Consider the following 20,026-nt stretch of genomic DNA (forward strand, 5'->3'; position numbering starts at 1 on the left):
GAAGGGGCGCGAACAACGCGGCTGCTGATTGGCGCCGGCCCCTCCAATCACCGGCCCCCTTTCACCCGGCGGCGAAGGGAAGGGGGCTGCGTGTTTCCGGAAGACGTGGCCGTTGTAGCTGCTGTCGCTTCTCCGCTGCCCTCCGCGTTCGTCGCCACCGCCACCACCATGATCTCCCTTTCGGACACCCAGAGTAAGCGTTGCTGTCAGCTCGCGGAGGGAGGGGAGGGGAGGGGAGGGGGTCGCGGGGCTGGGGGCTGCCAAGCCGTGGAGCGGGGAGGCGGGGGATGGGGGACGGACACACGACACCCCGGTGGTGGCCGAGCGGTGGGCCTGGCCCGCCGGTCCCGGACCCTCGCCTATTGTTCGCGCTCCTGTGGCGCGTCGGTTAGAGCGGTCAGGGCCCCGGGCCGCTGTGGCGGAGCGCCCCTGTGGAGAGCTTGTCTCCTTCCTCGGCCCGCGGCCGCTCGGGGCCCCGGCACTCGGGCTGAGCGCGGTGGGGGAAGGTGGCTGTCAGGGTCCGGCTTGTGCAGGCGAGGGAAGGCCGGCGGTATGGCCGTGTCCCGCACCGAGGTGGGCAACGGCTGGAGAGCAGCCGCGGGTGGGAGCGGGAGGGCGCGGGCGGTGCTCAGCTGGCAGCGCCGCTTGGTCGGGGCTGTTCGACCCGTGCTGGCCTGGGCCTCGGGTCTGGCGGCGGTACCGTGAGCTGCCGGGTGAAAGGGAGAGTGAGGCGGGATGCCGGGCTACAGAGGGCCAAGCGCTCGGCAGGGCTGGCTCGCTCCTCCCAGGAGGGCACTGCCACCAGCGCTGCCGCCGCCGGCGTCGTTTGTGTGGGGCTGTAAGCCCTCTTGTGTTGGCAGGGGTGCCGCGGGGTGACGGTGGCGAGAATGAATGAAAGCTGAACGGTAAACAAAAGAAACAATTAGTTAAAGTCTTCTAGTATGCCTCCGTGTGGACATCGGTGGTTTGGAATCACTTAATTACATGTCAGTGGCCTTACTGCGGTTTTCTTAATCTCTGTTATCACGCGGAAGGCCTGCAGGTGACACTGAGGGGCTTTTAAGGTGAGGACCAGACAGTCTGAAGTGAAAAAAAAAAAAGTAGTAAAGTAGTACTTGTACGTGATTGTAGTTTTCTTTTCACTGAAGAGAAATACTTGGAAATAGAGACACTGAAAGGGAAAACAGAAAGAAAACAAATTAAAGGGGTTCATGAGAGTTTAAACTGCAAGGTAAAGGAGAATGTTAGGTCTTTGATTTAAGCTAACATCTTGCTTATAAGGCATTTCTGGTGTGGTTGCCATGAAAGGAAATGGGCTTGCTTGGTAAGCACAGTTGTGTCAGTTATGAAGGGAAGCAAGATGTGAAAGACGTAGAAAAGAAAGTTTGACTGGACAGCAGGATACTGGAAACAGAGGTATTGGAGAGCCTGTCAAGGACAAGGATGAAGACTGGCAGAAAAGCAGGTTAGCAGCATTCAAGGTCAATGACTTCTTGAGAAATTCAGGTGCTGTGCTCTGTTACTGGGATGGTAACTAACCCTTGGGGTTAAGTTTTAGATTTCTGATTCATTAAACTCTTGTTGGCTTTGCTTTTGCCTGTTCTCCTGTCCTCCTCCCCAGAGTATTCATTGGGAGGAAAAAAGAAAAAATCTCTTCAGAAAGAGGAGATCTGTTCACTGTTTTTTCTTTTCTTAGTTCCTCATTTGGGACCTTCAGCTAACTCCAGTGCTGACTCTGTTGGTTTTAACCGACAAAGCCAAGAGTAATAAGTAAAATACTGCAGAGTTTGGGGTTTTCTAGTTTTTGCACTGTTTTTCTGAAATTCTGAAGGTATTTCATCAGATATTTTTAAAGTCACTGCTGTTTGGAAAAATATTTTTCCACCAGTTCACTCACTGGTGAAATCGTGTGATAAATACCTGGAGAGGACCACTGTGGTATTAGTTGATGTTTGGAAAGTCAAATTTGATCTGTAGTCTAGACCGTTTTTAAGTGTTTCATTGAATGGTGTTATAAATCACCAGTAATTGCAAAAGAATGCACTTAGTCTTTCCCAAACTAATTTTTCAATACTAAAATTACTGTTAGCAAAATAATAATTAAAAATTGAAACTTCTCATAACCTGTAAACTGCATTAATTTTTGTCTTCTGAGAGCCTATAGTGCACGATTCCATTCTTATTTTGTACACAAAAGATAGAGGGTGTGCATTGTCTTCCCTGAACTTTCACAAGCAATGTATCTTCATTTTGAGTATTAATATTTATTAAGCCGTTTTGATTACAGTGCTGCAGTACTCTTGCACAGCTTATGGGATTTCTGCAGAAGCATTGAAAAAGCATTGCTTCCTTCTCTCAGTAAATCATAATAACTTTTAAAAAACCCAGAGTGAGTGTCACATGGCTAATATGTGTTCGTATTTCTAGGCGTCGAAAAGTTGTATTTGAGTAATATGAGAAGGCTCTTCTGGCGCAGGAGAAAGCGTTTAAAAATAGTTCACACCCTCTATAAAAATTTCTAGTTCATTGTTGCAAAGATTATTGACAAAATGTCAGTGCTTGCCTTTTTTTTTTTTTCTTCCTCTAAGAATGCTGATCAAATATATTTAATATATTTCCAAATTCTGATATGAATCAAGTCAGTAATATATTCTGAGATACTGGCAACAGAGAGTAGTAGTCCTGGACTACTCATCTTCTTTCAGCAGTAATTTTGGGGTGATGAGAATGGTGTTCCTTTTTTCTTTTCTTTTCCCTCCACTAACCAGAGGATATGGTTGACTTCTAAAGTGAATCTGATGTAGGAGTAGGTGATTACAAACATGTTTGAAGTGAATACAGAAGTAGTAATTGCAGCAGCTGTTGGGAGTTGGCCTCTGCCTTCTTGCGAGATCCCTGCTTTGCACTGTGTTTGCAGGAGGAATGAATGCTCATTTCCCATGATTGCATATTTATCTTATTGGCAGCTGGTAATTCCTTTGGAGTCCTGCCTCCTAATGTTTCCCTTCCAGAATACAGATTGTTTCTGCTCTTCTAAAGTAAAGAGTACTAGAGAAAAGGGCAGATTGCAATTGTTATATTGCCTTCAGTCAGCAGATTCGTTGAAAATACAATTTTCAATCTCATTTTTCATTATAAACTAGTATTGAGAACGTCTGCAGTAAATCAATTGTAGCAGGTTACTTAGTAGTTTTAATTCTGGCTGGTTAAAATGCTCACAGCAAAAGTTTAAAGTGGCAAGCAATACTGTAGAACTACAGACTTAAGACCATGTGATCTGCAACTTTGCTGAAAGATGAGGCCTTGCAGAAGTTAGGGAAGCTGAATGTTGCAGTAACAAATCTCTTCACTCTGAGTTGTTTTGAAATTTATTTGCAATAACTAAGTGGAAGTTCTTGAATAGGCAGAGTGATTCTTCTTTATTCCTGAACTCTTCAAGAAACAGTAAATGATCAAGTAGATCTGGTTAGCAGTAGCAGTGAAGGCTATGATAGTGAGGGTGGGGTTTTTTGTTTGTTTCAGGCTAGACAACACAAAACTGCTAGGACCTTCAAAAAAATATATATATCCACACAGAGAAGCAAACTGAGCTGCCAGCCTGTGTATAGTATTACGGCTGTTTTTGATAGCTGTTTTTATGTATCCTGTAGGTTTCTAAGTTCTTTGGGCAAAGGGATAGCAATAATGTAAGGGTGAGTGTGTGGATGAATGGAAAGATTTTTTTGCAGCAGTGTTGCTGCTGTTCCTGTTATTTCTCTCTTATTACAGTCTGCCTGAGAGTCAAAGGAAGGCCTTAGAGGTTTAATTTTAAAAGTAGGATGTATTTCTAAGTATGGTCTGCAAGATACCTTAGAAGCTATTGTCAAATGGTAGCTTTAATCAGTGTGGCATTTCTAGCCCAGTTTCTCAGGCAAACCTTCCATCCTACTCTTGCCTTCCTAATATTTCTTGAGCAACCTTTACAGACAGGCAGAATGCAAAGGTATGTAGTATCTACTGGTTTTGTGAACACTGGTAACTGGCTGGAGACCCAAGCTAGTGTTTAATAGCCATCAGCGCATGTGTAACTTGGAAAGAGCCTACAGCGTTGACCTGAGTTGTGTTCAGCCCAGAAGTTAGGGGAAGTGGGACTGCTATGCAAGATCATGGGAGGTGGAATGTGAGGTCTCAGGAGGATGGAAAGGACCAGGGTACTTGTGTTACTGCAGTAAACATAATGGCATGAGTTGCAAATGGAAAAATTTCATTATCTGTTCACAAAACAATCCTTGTCTGCGTACTACCAGTAAATCAAAACGGTTGTCTTTGCCATATGTATATATGCATGCGTGCTTTCATATTGCATTCAATTTCAGTGTATAGTTTCAAATATGTACTCTTTTGATAAGTAGCTTGCAAAGATCTCTCTGTCTGTTATTGAAGTAATTGATGTCTGCAAGACTTGCTGTATTTGTACACTCAGTAAAGTTTTTAGGTGGTCATAAAATAGGCTGAGTTTTTCTGTAAGTTTAAAATGTCTGTACACTGGACATTCTTTTCTCACAATTTTTTTGTGAGAAACAACTGTTTTTCACAATTTTTATGCGCCAGTCTTCCCTCGTACCAAGTTTTGTTACATGCGTAAACTTGTTTCTTTTTCAGAGATTGGAATGGGACTAACAGGGTTTGGAGTGTTTTTCCTTTTCTTTGGAATGATACTCTTCTTTGACAAAGCTCTTCTGGCTATTGGAAATGTAAGTGCCCGCTGCTCAGTCTTATATTCTGCACTGCTTAGAATTAAGTATATGATATATTAAAAATAAACTAAATATAGAACAATGTGTTATCAATTTGAAACTGGATCACAAAAAATACTATGGCAGTTTGGTATAAAGGAAGAGTTATGCTCAGTGATACAAGTGAATCATTTTTCCCAATTAAAGTTAGAGCAGCTCACATCAATCTAAAGATTGTACCCCCAGGTCAGGCCTGCGGTATGTTGGTCAGACAAGAAGCAGCTTGTTCCACGGTTGTTATGCTGCTGCAAATAAGATTTTTAGATTGGCTGTGATTACTAATGCTTTCTTTTTTGTGACCTTGTTAGATAACTGTCAGATTTTCATATCTATTTGGGTAAGAATAGAGAAGTGTTTTGTACAGCTAGCAAATGTGGCTTTGCTGTACTTTATGAGGAAAGAAAGAAGTATGAATTGCTGATTGTCTGGGTTTAGAAGACCCAATCACCCTTTGCAGTATAGACATTTAATATCTTCAGTTTTTACCAAGTCAAAGTTTTCACTTAAAGCAGGATAGAAAATAAATCCTAGTTCTGGTACATAAAATTCCCAATCTAAAGCAAATATAAAATGACAGAGTGCTTTCTGAATGTGATAATCTCTGCGTCTCTGCTTTTCTCATCTTCGCCAGCCAGCCAAGAGCACAGCCTGGCAGAGGTTCACATCCTCTTTTGCTGATGTCTTGAAGTCTGTGGTCAAAACTGATCAGTTTCATTCAGTGGCAGCAGAGTCAAATACCGAGATTCACGGAAGGAAAATTTGAAAAACATATATTTGAGTTTGGGTGCGTTAGTTGAAGCATTGTTCTGAACCATCAATGAAGTGTATAGTGGAAGAGTAAAAAATAAAATAATGTTTATTTTTTCTTTTCCTAAAGTAAGGTGGAAATATGAGATCCTGTTTAGGGAAAAATGATGAAAGCATAGGTAGGAAGAGACAATGACAGGCTATGTGATAACCAAAAATAATGCAAGAAAAGGTACTGGAAAGTTTAAAAAAAAATTATATCAGAAAGGGGAAAATATGTTAAGAAAGTGGTTTGTTAAATAACATACAAAACTTAAATTTCATCTATAATCTTGAGTAAAATCTGAGATACTATCCCCTTTGCAGCAAAGATGTTGCCCAGCTGTATGCTTACAAGCTGAAATAATTACAAGTCCTGTTGCTAAAGGACATTAAAAGTAGTTATAACTAATTGGGACTAGTGTGATGGTGTTCAGTCTGTATTGGAACTAGTAAACAGTAGAAAGACTATACACAGAAAAAAAAAAACACACCAAAAAAGCCAATAAAAACAAATGAGTAAGATAACTGATAATGCTCTTCAGCTGTTTTCATATTTTGGCTTTGCACTGTTCAGTAGATCAGTAAAAGCTGTTGAAGATGTCTGTAGTACAGAACAGAGGTGCTTTTGTAACATGTCCTCAGTTTTTAGGAACCTTTGCTGTCAGTGGTACTAAGCTGTAGCGCTACTTGTAGGGAATGATTGTGGTTATTTTACAGGACAGATACAACACAGGTCTTTTGACGTGATTGTTTTTATCAGAGACCACAAAGGTAGACTCTTTACTTTTTAAGCATCTGTGAGAAGAGTCTTGAATGCTAGCTACAAATGCTTTAAGATAGACTTTACAGAAGAAAATCACTAGTAAATTCCTTCTCACCATCTATCTTTTGCTATTAAAAGAAGTTGTGCCAGAAAAGCAATCTAATTTTGTAGAATCTATATATGTTTATGTCCTAAATTTAGGAATACAATTACCTTTTTTTTATTTGGTTGGTTTTTGTCTTTTCTAGGTTTTATTTGTGGCTGGCTTGTCTTTTGTTATTGGTTTAGAAAGAACATTCAGATTCTTCTTTCAAAAACACAAAATGAAAGCAACGGGCTTTTTCCTGGGTGGTGTGCTCATAGTTCTCATTGGTTGGCCTTTAATAGGAATGATCCTTGAAATTTATGGGTTCTTCCTATTATTCAGGTAAGACTTGTTTCAAAATACCTTTCTGTATTGGTGTATCTAGAAATAAATGTATTTGTTTAGTGTTGCTGCATTACAGCTGACAAAGAGGCATCCTTTAAATGTTTGCTTTTGATAGATTTTATATGAAGTTGTTGATTTACATTTACAAGAGGTGTAAAGTTGGTAAGTAATTCTCCAAGACTTTCCTAATGCTTCTCCAAATCGGCTAATGTTTGAGGCATATATCAAACTGACTTTGGTAGTGCTGTTTATGTCTAACCAAAGCATTGTAAAGCTTCAAAATACCTGTGAGCCCAAATTGTTAGCAGTGCAAAGTTTAAATATTTCCTCATAAAAAGGCAGCTTAGATACTTAGTATTTTGTTTGGTGGGAGGTTTGTTCTTTTCTTTTACAAATGGGGCAAAATCCTTGGTTACAAACATCCTAGGTTGTTTCAGCTCAGTGAAAACATGTTTTTTTCATGTTTCATTAACGCTTGTACCCAGCAGTGTCAGAACTGCTGGTTTGGGTTAGCATTATCTGGACTGAGTTAAGGAAAGATGAAAACTCCTATTTTTTTTTTCAATGGCAATCTTCATACATGTCATACCTTACATAATGTGTCATTTAACTTCTTCATAAATGCAATTATAATGGCGAAAGAATTTGACTTATTACAACCTGTATATCTATATTTTATCTTTATTTCCATGGTTGAACAGAACAAAGCACAAAATATGCTAATAAGGAAGAAGGGAGGCTTTTAGTTGTTCTTGGACTTCTGCGCAGATGAAGACTGTTCCACTAATGCTCATTAATCTAGTAACAGACCCCTAAAGTATTTTTGAAGTGTTCAGCTACTGGCTAAATAATACAGTTCTTGTTAATCAAAATCAAACCACTGTTCTCCTGGCGTGCTTTTTTTTTTCCCACTCAGTAAAATTGTATTTTAATCTTGTATTTAGTTGAGATAAAATGTTTAAATATTTTTGAAAATGTTTACTTAGCTTTTAATATATGCTTATTTTTCTACTCTATTACTCAACTCTGTCACTGCAAGTGTTCTGAAAATCACAGTATATCACTGAATACGTTGTCACTTCTTGCATGTAGCATTTGAGTTTAATCAGCCAGTACAAAACAAGCGGAGTATGTTTCTAAACACCCCTTCTTTTAAAAGATCTCAAAAGAATTATACATTACAGTGTCTGAGCAGGTATAGTTATGGGTTATCTACTGGGGCTAGCCAGGGGCTAGCAGGGTAAAATAATGTAGAAGGGATTATAGGAGCTCAGTAGTTACAGCTAGTCAGTGCAACTGTCCCTTAGCCAGAAGAGTGTCAACAATGTTTGCACCTGGATTTATCTGATCTGTTTTAATTTAAAACATCTCTAGAGCATCTTTTTCTAGTGCTTAATAGTTCTTGGAGTCTAAATCCCTTGCTACAATGTTAGCTAGTTACTACTTCAAACAAAGCTTTTTGTTTTGCTTCAGTCTCGTTCATTTCGACCATTATTGTGTTTTTGGCAACTTGCTCCTTTCTGAAGTTAAAAATGCATTGAGAATGCATCTCAGGCATCACTTTATATGGTTCCTCAGGATCCAGCTGTTTGGTTGCATAACAGAAAACTTGCCTGTTATCACTGGTCTCTGAACTACGTAATTTTCTTGGGCCCAAAGAATACCAGATCATGCACCTTTGGATTTTTTAGGGCAGTACGTTGTAGGGATGGGCATTTCTGTGTGCCCCAGTGATTCCAGTCATGTGGATTACCAGGACTTTTATATGAAGAACCTTTATGTTTATCAGGAGTAATTTAGCAGTTCTATTAACTTCAACTCAGACTAAGATAGTACAAATGTAAACTACTGTATTATACTTTTTTAGTGTCTTGGTTCTTAGATCACTAAGCCAGTTTCGCTAGGTGTTCAGACCTCTCTAGAACCTTTACTTGTAGGTTGTTGTCTTGCATGTCTAGACTACTACTTTTATGCAGTCACTGTCCATATGCCCTGTAGCAGTAATTGTAGAGCACCTGTTGTCCATAAAGCAACGGTTAGGTACTGGTGACCAAGAACACTTAAACAAATGACAGGATTGCAAAGACTTTTATTTTTTTTAAGGATGCATCTGACTGAAGAGAGAGATAGACAATTATTATTCTACTATGGTTTAAATCTAGAATGTCTGTCCTTTCTTGTCTTTATTTAACATGCTGCCACAAGTTTCCCATTAGAGGCTTAGTCTTTTGCCATATCTTCACATGCTCAGATTGTGTGCAATGGAGAAGGCTATTACAGGACAGTATCTCATCTGGTACTCTAATCTGCTTTTGGAGCCTTGTTTACGTTACAGGCATACAAAGTTATGGCTACCAATATTATCCTACCCATACTGACTGTTACTTATTCTTGGCTACACCAACTGTTTTAATCTGTTAAAGTGGTTTGTGTGCCCTGCATCACAATTTACTGGACTACTGAAATGATCTGGTCTTAAAAAAAAAATCTCCAGGAAAAACTTGCTGGTATTGATGTTATCCACCAAATAGTTCCTATCAGTGTAGTGAAGAGGATATGACCTGTGAAACTTCACTGTTTCACTGTGGCTGAGGTTTCATCTACACAGGGAACATATAGCTCAACAAGAGATAACTCGGAATGCCACCACCAACTGAATTGCTGCAGTTGACCGCAAACAGCGGAGATACTGCCATAGAAAACTTGTTTTCTTGCTGCGAAGACGAAGTGGACAGGGCAGGGGGCTACACCATAGCAGCTATACTAGGCAACATCCCCTGGCTCATGATTCAAACCTCTGACTTCACGTAAATTTGTGAAATAAGTGAATACACAACTCTGTCATGCTTAATTTTCTTTAGTTGATGTAGAGTACCATATAAGGTTTCAAATGGGATTACTGAGAATTAACTTCAGTTGTTTTTACACTGGGTACTGCAAGACAGTTTCTTTTTACATTATAGGAAATAATCTCAAAATATGTATGACAATTTTGAGAAGTCAGTTCAGAGCATCAGTTTTGTTGACGAAGTTAGGTATTCTTTCTTTAGTTATTTTTTGAAGAGCTGACTGAGGGTTGCCAGCTATGAAGAAAATTAAGTCCATTTTAAATTTCGTGGTTTTCTCTTTTCTCTGCTGAATGTATGTTGATGTATTTGGTAAAATTAATGTGCTGCTAACGAGCTATGAGATTTTATGTAAACTTGGTTTAAAAAAATATCTTCTATTTCTTCATTTTATAACAATATGAGAATAGTTTAATTATTAAAAACTAACACGGTCTTCTGATATCTTACCTAAAGGGGGTTCTTTCCTGTGGTGGTTGGCTTTATTAGAAGAGTTCCAGTTCTTGGCTATCTCTTGAATTTACCTGGTATAAGCTCGGTAAGTGTTTGGTACTTCATGCAAAATTTGAAGCTTGTACTGTTTTTTATTCCGTTGTTATAGTCATAGTAGAAATGCATGAGAAATAAAGTAAATATAAGCTTAGAGCAGTGATTTTGAGTGTATTCCTGTATAGTTCTTGCACCATACAGATCACCTTCATTCTCAGTGAGAGACTTCTAGATATAAAAGGAACAAAAGGACAGCTTTGCAGAAGCTGCCCCCACTTACGTGTTGTGAAGTGGAAAGAGCCATGGATTGTGACTCAGAACGCTGGGGTTCTGCTTCCTGCTTCACTGTTGGCCCTAGGTGACCAGATAAATGAATCATGCCACTGTTCCGTGCCTCTTCTGTCTGTACGATGAGGAGGACACTGCTCTTCTTTGTATAGTATTTGGATATATTTATGAAAAGTGGCCTCTAAAAGCAAACAGTTTAGTTCAGTGTTAAGTTGAAGCTTGGGTGATGAATCCAGAAACTATTATGATGCATAATCATTCACCAGATGAGTTTATTAAGGTCCACTGCAGCAGGCCACGTCTTGCTATTTACTAAGATTTGTATTTTTTCAAATGCAGTTTTCCATTTTTTTAGCCAAATAGCCAGGATTTGAAGACAATTAACAGGTGCCAGAAAGGTGGTAATCTAGGATGTTTCAGTCAACTACTTTTACTGTGCTAATTTCAGTATGTATTTTAACACAAGTATTTACAACCATAGTTTTGAAAGCAACAGTTTTAATAGCTACTACTAAAAAATTAATAGGGGGTATAACTTAGATGTATACAGGCTGGTTTGTTTTTTTAAAAAATTAGTGTTCAAGATCATCTGTTCCAATCTTACAGTTAGGCCAAGTTCTGGCTCATAATTCATGATCAATTGAATATTTAATTTGTCAATTGATCTTACTTAGTCATATTTAATTTGATCATAATGGGGTTAAATCTTGTTTTAAAAGGATAATTGTTACATGTTTTATTCAAAGCCTACGTAGGCTCAGAAGAGAATCCACAGTAATGGTCAGTTGAAATATCTTACTTGGTCTACTAATGCATGTGTGGCTGATATTGTATTGTTTTGTTTTAATCATTAAGCTAGCAGTGTTATCTGCATTCTTCTATTTCCTTTTTCATTCTGTTGCATCTTCATGTTGCACTGTTAATGTCTATATGAGAAAAACATGTCATGCAGAAACACAATTGCAATATAAGATTTTTAATTTTCACAAACTTAAATCATGAGACCTTGGTGAGTACTATTTTCTCATTTTCAGTTGCATACTAACTGTGCAAGTAGCAAGTAATATTTGAGACTAACTTCACTGTACGTAAATATCATGCAGCTTAAAACCTTTTGTCTCCTTTTCTACAGCTTGTAGATAAAGTCGGAGAAAGCAACAACATGGTATAATGACAAGAGCAGAAGACTGATTCTAAACTTACTGTATTATTTATAAAATCCTTTTGAAGAATACTCAGCACAAAGATTAAGTTGTGTACAAAGGAAAAGCTTGTTACGTTCTTTACATAACAGTTTAATTTAAAATGTATAGTCAACAATATACATTAGACAAGAAGCTCAGCAAGTATGCTTCTAGGAAAGTAACTCCAGAGTTCAGGAAGTAAACTGAAGAGGTGAAAGTCATGGAATAACCCATGTTACGACTGTTCAAGACTATTTTTGTTGGTTTTGGAAAACATGCTAAAGCCAATGAACCCTTGTGGAATTAACGGTGCCTGTACTTTACCTCCTTATTTTGAAGGTGCAGTAAGGCAAACAGGCCTACATTTTTTTTAAGGGTGACCCAAACTTGTCCAACCCTCTGCTTACTATCCTTCAGAGTGAAAAAAAAAACAAACAAACAAACAGAAAGCTTCTTGTGTAACAAGAGATGCGTCTTTGCATGAAGGTTAAGATGACTATTCATCTTTAAGTGTATTATGACAAAAGAAAGGAAACCCTACACAGTTCTGTTGTAAACGTATTTGTAAATATATGGCTGAAATAAAACATTGTTATCTTAATGTTTCAAAGCCAAATGTAAGTTGATTGTATTTGCCTTCCATTTCGGAATATGCAAAAGGTCAATCTTTAATAACTTCAGTCTTAAATGTTGGTTCTAAACATGTAGAGCTCAACAGGGAACTCTGGAAAATGACTTGCACTCCTTCCAGTTTGTTCTCCTTGAGTCATGTTACACGTGCATCCAGATGAGAATGTAGCCCCTTGTCACTAACATGAAAACTTGGTGAAATATGCTTAGTTCACACAAAAAAATAATGCATTTGGTTAAGGTGCTGACGTGAACCCTGTGAAATGTATCTTATCAAAATTTGAACCTTTGTTTTTAAATAGTTTGAAGCTAAGGTTTCTTTATTTACTCTGGAACTACAAATTGACTTTTATTTTTTACAGTAATAAAATGAAAAATTAAAGTTCTGTGTATGTGAGTCTCTGGGGAGAAAACTGAGCTAATGGGGCTAACTAAAGATCAAGTGCCAATCTCCATGTATTTTGTAACTTGTTACTTGGGTTATCTTCAAATAACTTGAAACTTCTATCAGTCACAGCAACAACTTTGTTGTTACAGAGATTCTTAGCTAACCTGGAATAAATGTCCCCTACTAATGCGAGGGTCCCGTTTCTGCTTCTATTGGAATGTTAAACATTGTGCACTTTCAGTAGATTTAGTTACATAGTGTCCTCACATAACAAAACATGATCGTTAAGTAAATTGTATTTGTGTAGGCTTGGGGAGGGGAGGAGGGGGGTCTGTTGTGTTTAACTGTTCTTTCCCCTTAAATGTTAGCCTAAAAAAATTACCAAAATGCAATGGTAGTATTTCAAGTAGCTATGTAGTCTTAAAGGTCTAATGACTGGGTTGGGGTTTTTTTTTGGTAGGGTTTTTTTCCTTTATTATGCAGTTAAAATTGGTATTTTCCAAAACAACTTTTAAGTTAAGAAGAATCCTCATATATCAACCTATTTGGAAGTCGCTGTGAAGTTTATTTGTATGAGACATGTTTTATTCTCATTACAACTGTATAAATAGCCACACCCTAATACTCCCAATGTTTAATTTGCTTCCTTCTCAAACAGACACAAAATGATTCAATGAAAAAAATGCCATTATACTTACAATGAATAGCATCTGCTTATTTTATAAATGACAAAAAAATGACTATATTTGCCTGATGGCATGTGTGTTATAGTTTACAGACAGGAGTAAATATGACTTGTGGCTTCTACCTCAAGAGATAAACCAATTTTAACTGCTCCCGTAGGTCTGTTGTGTGTTAAATGGCTTAGAGAATAACACTACGGCAGCTTAGCAGCCTCATCTTGTTTGCTTTGATAGAACACTAGTCTGTACTGTGGGAATCAAGTACTGTCTAAAGCAGACAGTGTTCATAATTTACGTTAGAAGTTAGCTCCATGCAGATTTTTGTTTTTATCTTGTGAAAAATAATGTGATGGGAAGGGTGAACCACACCACATGAGTATGGGGCTCTGACTGAAAGCACATTGCTCCGTAAGCTGAAGTACCTTTATCGACAAGAAAGCTGATGATATCTTTCAGAGGTGATAAATGTGTTGTTGTATACGATCCTTTAGCCCTCTGAAATGCCGGGCTGTAGGCAGTTCATCTCACTTCTATTTAGTTCATTGTTTTAAATCAAAAGTCAGGTTTTGTCACATGTGAACTGTTGTGAAAAGCATCTGAGGGAACAAAATTTTATGTTGAATTTAGTATAGTCTTTACCCTTGAGGTAATGTTGTCTTTGAGACAGTTTTGCCAAGATAAGTGTGGGTGGCAGCAAAGGTCAAAATGACTTAGCCTTAAAGTGTTTCTATTGTTGTAAAAATATCTCTTAACAGAAACATGCTTGGAACATTTCCCCTTTTAAATGTAATTTATAATTGCTGCTTTAAAAATCGTAAGGATGGATCTTATTCTGAGCAAAAGAATACTGTAAATATCCTTGTCATACCTTGAATAAATGGGTACCTTTTTCTATAACTTGTCTTTGTGTCTCTTTACATATACATTTTAAGAAAGTGTTTTGGCAAGTTTTCATTTCCAAAGATTAGGGCATGGTGTTACTGCTTGGATATCTTACACTGTTGTGACTTTCATAGTATTAGTGTCTTTGGTTAATCTTAAATGGAAAGTTTTCCTCATTTGCTTACAATAAATCTTTTACATAAACATTCCCCTAGTTATTCAGATTCTAGTTTCAAATGCATCACAACAAAATGTGGAAATTACAGTTACTTGGGAAATAAGTTTCTTTGTTAAACTACCTCCTTTCCTATCTGAGGAAATAGCTGCGAAACTTCAGGAGAAAAGGGGTGCATGTCTAGAACTTAGAGCAGGTTCTAGTCCCTGTGCTTTCAGTTTAGTCTAACGATATAAGCACAAGTGCTCTATAGGCTAGAGGGTGGCCTGATGAGCAGATTCACTGCTCTGTGATGCTCTGCAAGCTTGCAGCCCACTGTTAAGGATTTTCACAGTCAGAGTAGAACAGCAAAGCAGGGATTTTATTTGGTTGTTGAGGTGTTGTGTTTGTGCTATGTGTTAGTTGATGCCCTAAAACCTTAACTTTAAAGTTCCAGCCTCTCAACTTTTACTGAAGTTGGTTCTGTCCTAAGAATTCCAAAGAATTGGCACTTCCTGATTTAAAAGGAAAAAATCCCAGCTACGTCTAGTTATATTGTTAAACTGTGAGAGATATAATGTTAATTTGTATGTAGCTCGTGGCCAGTTACTTTCAGTGAACAGTTGCCATTCATTAACCAGGAATACTTTGACTTTGTTATTGTTCACGATATGGTGCCGCTGTAGCTTAAAGTCTGTGTCAAAAGCGTTGTGAAGTAAAGATGTCTTTTCTCTGCGGTAGACGTCAAAGGCAAGGGTTTATTGGATTACTTTAAAGTTGTTTCCTTGCCAAAAGATACAGGCTTGTCTAGTTGTTGCCTTTCTGGTTCACTTGATTATCAGGCTGGAAAGTAGAGTCCACGTCCCTAAACCAAATGTAGTATGTGTCCCCCTACTGTCTCATCAGATGTCACTGCCAACCTCTGATTCCCGTCTCTATTTCTCTGGCTGCCACATCCTGGCTTGCTTTGGCTGTTACTTCTACCCTTCAGACTGCCATTACCACCTGTGACTGGTGTGCCATTACCAGACTAATTTACCCAGCAGAATTTGGCCTTTGTGGCCCATTTGTTCTAAGCTTTATCCCTCTAGTATTGGTCTTGGCATATTAAAGCATCTTTCAGAAGACTTGGATCTCATGCTCAGTCCAACAAAGAGATTCTGCAGCTGCTGCAATCCCTCGCCAAGCCTAATTTCCGCACAATTATGATATGCTAAAGCATCCTCCTCAAATATGTAACAATTTACAGAAAAATGACAGGATTGATGTGGAACAATTTGGTGTGGAATTCATTGTCTCAAACTAGGTGTTATGATGGATAATTTGGGTTATTTCTCGAGATCTATTTATATAAATGCATTTAGGTGGTTTTTATCACTCATTAATGTGTCTAGTTTATGTGCTGAAGTAGCGGATGTCTGGAGGTACACTTGCGGAAAGTGTGCGTGTTCCTGTATACTTTCTAGCAGATAACCATTTTTCATTGAAGTAGTAGTACCACTTTGCTGGGGAATGTAATGGATCCCCTATAAAAATATATATATTTGAAGTATCTTATTGCATATAAAAGTTCATAAAAGCATTGGGTTCCTAGCTGGCTTACCACATACAGGAATTTCTCCACTGAAAGGGCAACAGTGTTTAACACACTGTTTGACACAAGGGTGTAGATCTCATTAAGATCCAGGAGCTGAGATGTTTATAACGAGAGCTGCCCTCCTGCACCATCTCAGTGAGGGCATAGCTGGCCACGGGCAAAACGTAGGTGACCCACAACCTCTTTATTTTCCTTCTTTTTCCGTGCCTGGCTGTGAACCTCGGTTCGGGTCCCCACCGGTGGAGCTGCCCGCGGCCACCAGGGGGAGCCGGGAGGAAGAGGAAGGCCCCGGGGGCCACCGGGAACCGAGAAGGACCCGGAGCATCCACCGGCTGCTTGGGAGCAGCGGCCGGAACCCTGCCCTGCCCGGGGTCCCCGAGGCAGCCAGCGGGGTTATACCTGCACAGCCGGGGGCTGGCGACCAAGGGGTGATACCTCATGTGCTCGAGGGCAAAAGATGCCTTTTATTGTCCTCTTTTCAAATCAGCCAGGCAACAAGCCGACAGCCAGTAAGTGGGACCTGAAAAATGTCTTGAAAATTTGTGGCTGGTTTGCTGTGTACTTCTGGAGGCTTTTTAGGCTTGATTTAATTTAGACTGGGGGACGGCGATGTGGCTTTAAAACACGAAGCGGATGTTGAGCTTTTTATAGAGAGCCGTTCATGCCGAAACACCGCGTGTCGGCCCCTCTCTCGGCTGGCAGGATTTGAAACAGTCGGGTTGTAATTTGGAGATGGGGAAAGCAGGCTGCCTCGCTGCCACCTTTGCTCCAGGCACACAAAAACTCTTCAAGTAACATCAGAGAAATCACAATTTCGCATTGATTTCTACAATCTAATTTTACTCTTTGAAATAAACGGCATTTTTAGCCCAAAATGTCTTACACCACAGAAAAAAAATCACATTAGGTCAATCATTTAAAGGTTGATTTAGTATTGAGACCAAGCAGTTCATCAGGGAGTCTTCCAAGTGACCTGGCTGAGTGGCTTTCATCATTAACCCTCTAACTTTGTGCAGCCAAAGGACAACAAAGCTGGTGAGGGGTTTATAGCATAAGTCTTATGAGGAGCCGCTGAGGGAACTGGGGTTGTTTAGCCTTAGAAAAGGAGGCTGAGGGGAGGGAGACCTTATCGCTCTTTACAACTACCTGAAAGGTGGTTGTAGAGAGGTGGGGGTCGGTCTCTTCTCCCAAGTAAGAAGCAATAGGACCAGAGGAAATGGCTGAAGTTGCACCAGGGGAGGTTTAGATTGGATGTTACAAAAAATTTCTTCACCAAAAGGGTTGTCAGGCATTGGAACAGGCTGCCCAGGGAAGTGTCTGGGTCACCATCCCTGGAGATATTTAAAAGATGTGTAGTTGTGGTGCTGAGGGATGTGGTTTAGCAGTGGACTCAGCAGTGGTAGGTTAACGGTCAGACTTGATGATCTTAAACGTCTTTTTCAACCTAAACAATTCTGTGATTCTGTGAACTTATGTGGAGCGTTATCCTCAACTTCCTTACCTCACCAGAAAAAAACCACAACAGCACAAAATATCAAGTGTTTCACCTCTCTTACTTTTCTGCCAGTTTTTAAGCAGGCCCGAGCAGGGGAAAAGGAAGTGATTTAGCGGTTATGAAATCTTGGGAGTTACCTTGGATGGGGAAAACGGGCTGGCAAGGAATATGGCACTTCCCTTAAAAGGTGAAGGAGTGGTTTGATTTTGAGTGGAGCTCAGGATTTACACAGCCCGGGTGCTAAAGCCTCGCATGGAGCCGACTCGGCCTCTGATCTGCTGCCACCACCGGCGGCGTTTCCCTGCGCCCCTATTCCCACCTCTGCTGCACCGAAACTCATTTTAAATGCCTTTCTGAGCACGATTGGTGCTTTACCTTCCATGACCCGAAGGAAGCTGGCCCCATCCCGCTAGGGCTGTGTGGCGGGCGGCGCTGAGGCGAGGCGGCGGCGGCTGCCCGGAACCTTCTGGAAGCTGCCTGTGGGGAGGGCCCTGCCCCACCGCCCCGGAGGAGGCCGTGAGGAGGAGAGGAGCTAGAAAACAGAAGGTGGTTAAAAACCTTGGAAACAAACTCCGTTCTTGGTTAATCCCCAGAGCGCAATGTTTTTCTTGCCTCTCAGGGCAAGTGACACATTCACAAAGTGCTTATTTTGGAAGAATGCGTAAAATGTTGTTTCCCTGAGTGGGCGGGAATGAAAGGGCGGGAGGCGTTGTGTTTATTTAGTTCCAATTACCCTCACACATGCAGGCCTTTTCCTTTCAGCCATTTTCTTAGTGTTTTCCTGGTTGACAGGTATTCTGTGGCTGTTTTCCCCTTCGTCTTCTCTCACAACTCTCATTTCTCAATGTTTCTTCCTGAGAGTGCAATTATGCAGTCTGTACTTCTTTGTGAGGATGCCAGCTTAGACGCTTCCCGCCCTTTAGCATCTACGACAATTACTTCCTTCTCCCGTGCTTTTTATCTGGGTTTTTTAAACCCAGATCACTCTATTAATTCGTTTTGCAGCAGAGCCCGCACACAGCGGAGTTGGCACGTCCCAGGAGGTGGAAAAATGAATAGCACGAGGATGGAAATGAGCACCAGGAGAAGGTGCTGCCACAGAAAGATCTTGCTTCTCTGAAAATGACATCCACTGAAACCTTGCGTCTCACTCGAGCCCTTTTGTGAGGTGACGTGTGCCTGTGGCTACGAGCGAGGCCACTGTGCCTTTATCTTTCTGTTTCTGCAAAGAATGAGAACTGTTTCTTGTCCTTTTCCAAAATGAAGACTAGTAATTGCAACCAGCACTTTCTGTGTATAAGGCTTATTATTTTAGCTTCTGTCATTCTGTTGTAGCCCAAAATGAAAAGACTCTAAATGACCTGTCCTCCTCTGAAATAAAAATAATTTAAAAAGTTAACTTACCCTAATATTTTGTACATATATGAACACATATATATGTATAATATTTTCATAATACATTTTCCTTTTTTTTTTTCCTGTTAGGAAATTTCTACAATGACAACCTGATTCTCATCCAAAGGTTTCTCTTTCCCTCACTTACTTCAGGAGTTTAAAAACTTTCCACAACTGTATTCCCAGTTCTGCAAGGCAGCTGTACAGAAATCACATCCTGCACTTACCTTCTTATTTGTTCTGAAGAGTTTTAGTTTTGGGACTGAAATCAGTCACAGGCTTTCCCTGAAGAATACTTTAGATGAAAGTTGATGTTTCCTTATTTTAAATATTTGTGCCAATGCGCTTTCATGCAGTTGCGGAAACTAAGCATGATTGAGTTTTAGTACAAAAGCTAAGTAGAAACGAAGTATTTCAGAAAGATCAAAACATACCATTCTGATATTTTTAAAAAAGAAACTTTTTTTTTTAATAGCTTTGGAATTCATTTCAGAAGGGCTTGTATTACAAAAAGCTTTGAAAAATTTAAAAGATCAAAATCAGACTGAAACACAAATTTTGTAAAAACCATACCTTTTGATTGAATCAAAATGGCTCTCTCCACATTTTACTAGAGGAAGTTTTCATTCCATTTCAGAAGGGAAAAAAAAAAATCTCAGAATCCCAGCTTTCTCTTAAATGGAAGACCTGGTTTCTACCCACCTTCACCCTCTATTCTTTATGTAGGCTGGGGTTATAAGAGGAAACCTTTTAAAGTGTGTCAAGCTGTGGGCTTCTACCTTTCATTCTTTGTAGAAGTATGGAATTATACAAGCTGCCTCTTTCAAAATTCCCCATTTGGCTTTATATCATAGAGCCTTTTCATTTTCCCAACAGTAGTTCCTCATACTTCTGTGGCTAAAACATGAGTTTATTCAGTCCTGGTTTGGATGATGTGCACGATTGAAACCATCTTGGTCTTCTGCAAAAATTCCACTCACGAGCCCAGAGCGAGCAGAAGGAATGCTGTGCTCTTCTTCACGGCTTCTGTACAGACCAGCAAAATGAATGGAACATACTAATGACAGGTTTTTGTGGCCACGCTACAAACATGATCTGCCTCAGGGGCCCCAGGTATCACAGCTCCTATCCACCTTGTGAATCTCTAGAACTTGTGGAAACACTTTGAACTCAAAGCATATAAATTACCTAGTTTTCTCATATCTGTGAAAAACTCACTCATTAAAACTTCTAAAGTT

At 39.8% G+C, this 20,026-nt stretch overlaps 1 protein-coding gene across 2 annotated transcripts; it reads left to right on the forward strand.

The window, feature by feature from the left end:
• The first annotated feature begins 62 nt into the window (after positions 1–62).
• Positions 63–14,162, forward strand: GOLT1B (golgi transport 1B). Of its 2 annotated transcripts, XM_074586128.1 has the most exons (6): positions 63–193; positions 4,642–4,733; positions 6,576–6,754; positions 10,060–10,141; positions 11,127–11,160; positions 11,513–14,162. In XM_074586128.1, exons 1-5 carry the CDS (start codon positions 169–171, stop codon positions 11,133–11,135), a joined length of 387 nt encoding a protein of 128 aa, XP_074442229.1. In that variant the 5' UTR covers positions 63–168; the 3' UTR covers positions 11,136–11,160; positions 11,513–14,162. The 2 variants fall into 2 exon arrangements, with proteins under 2 accessions (XP_074442229.1, XP_074442217.1); XM_074586116.1 differs by lacking the exon at positions 11,127–11,160.
• The last annotated feature ends 5,864 nt before the right edge of the window (positions 14,163–20,026 follow it).

The sequence above is a fragment of the Larus michahellis genome, chromosome 1, assembly GCF_964199755.1.
Source record: "Larus michahellis chromosome 1, bLarMic1.1, whole genome shotgun sequence".
Taxonomy (NCBI): Eukaryota; Metazoa; Chordata; class Aves; order Charadriiformes; family Laridae; genus Larus; species Larus michahellis.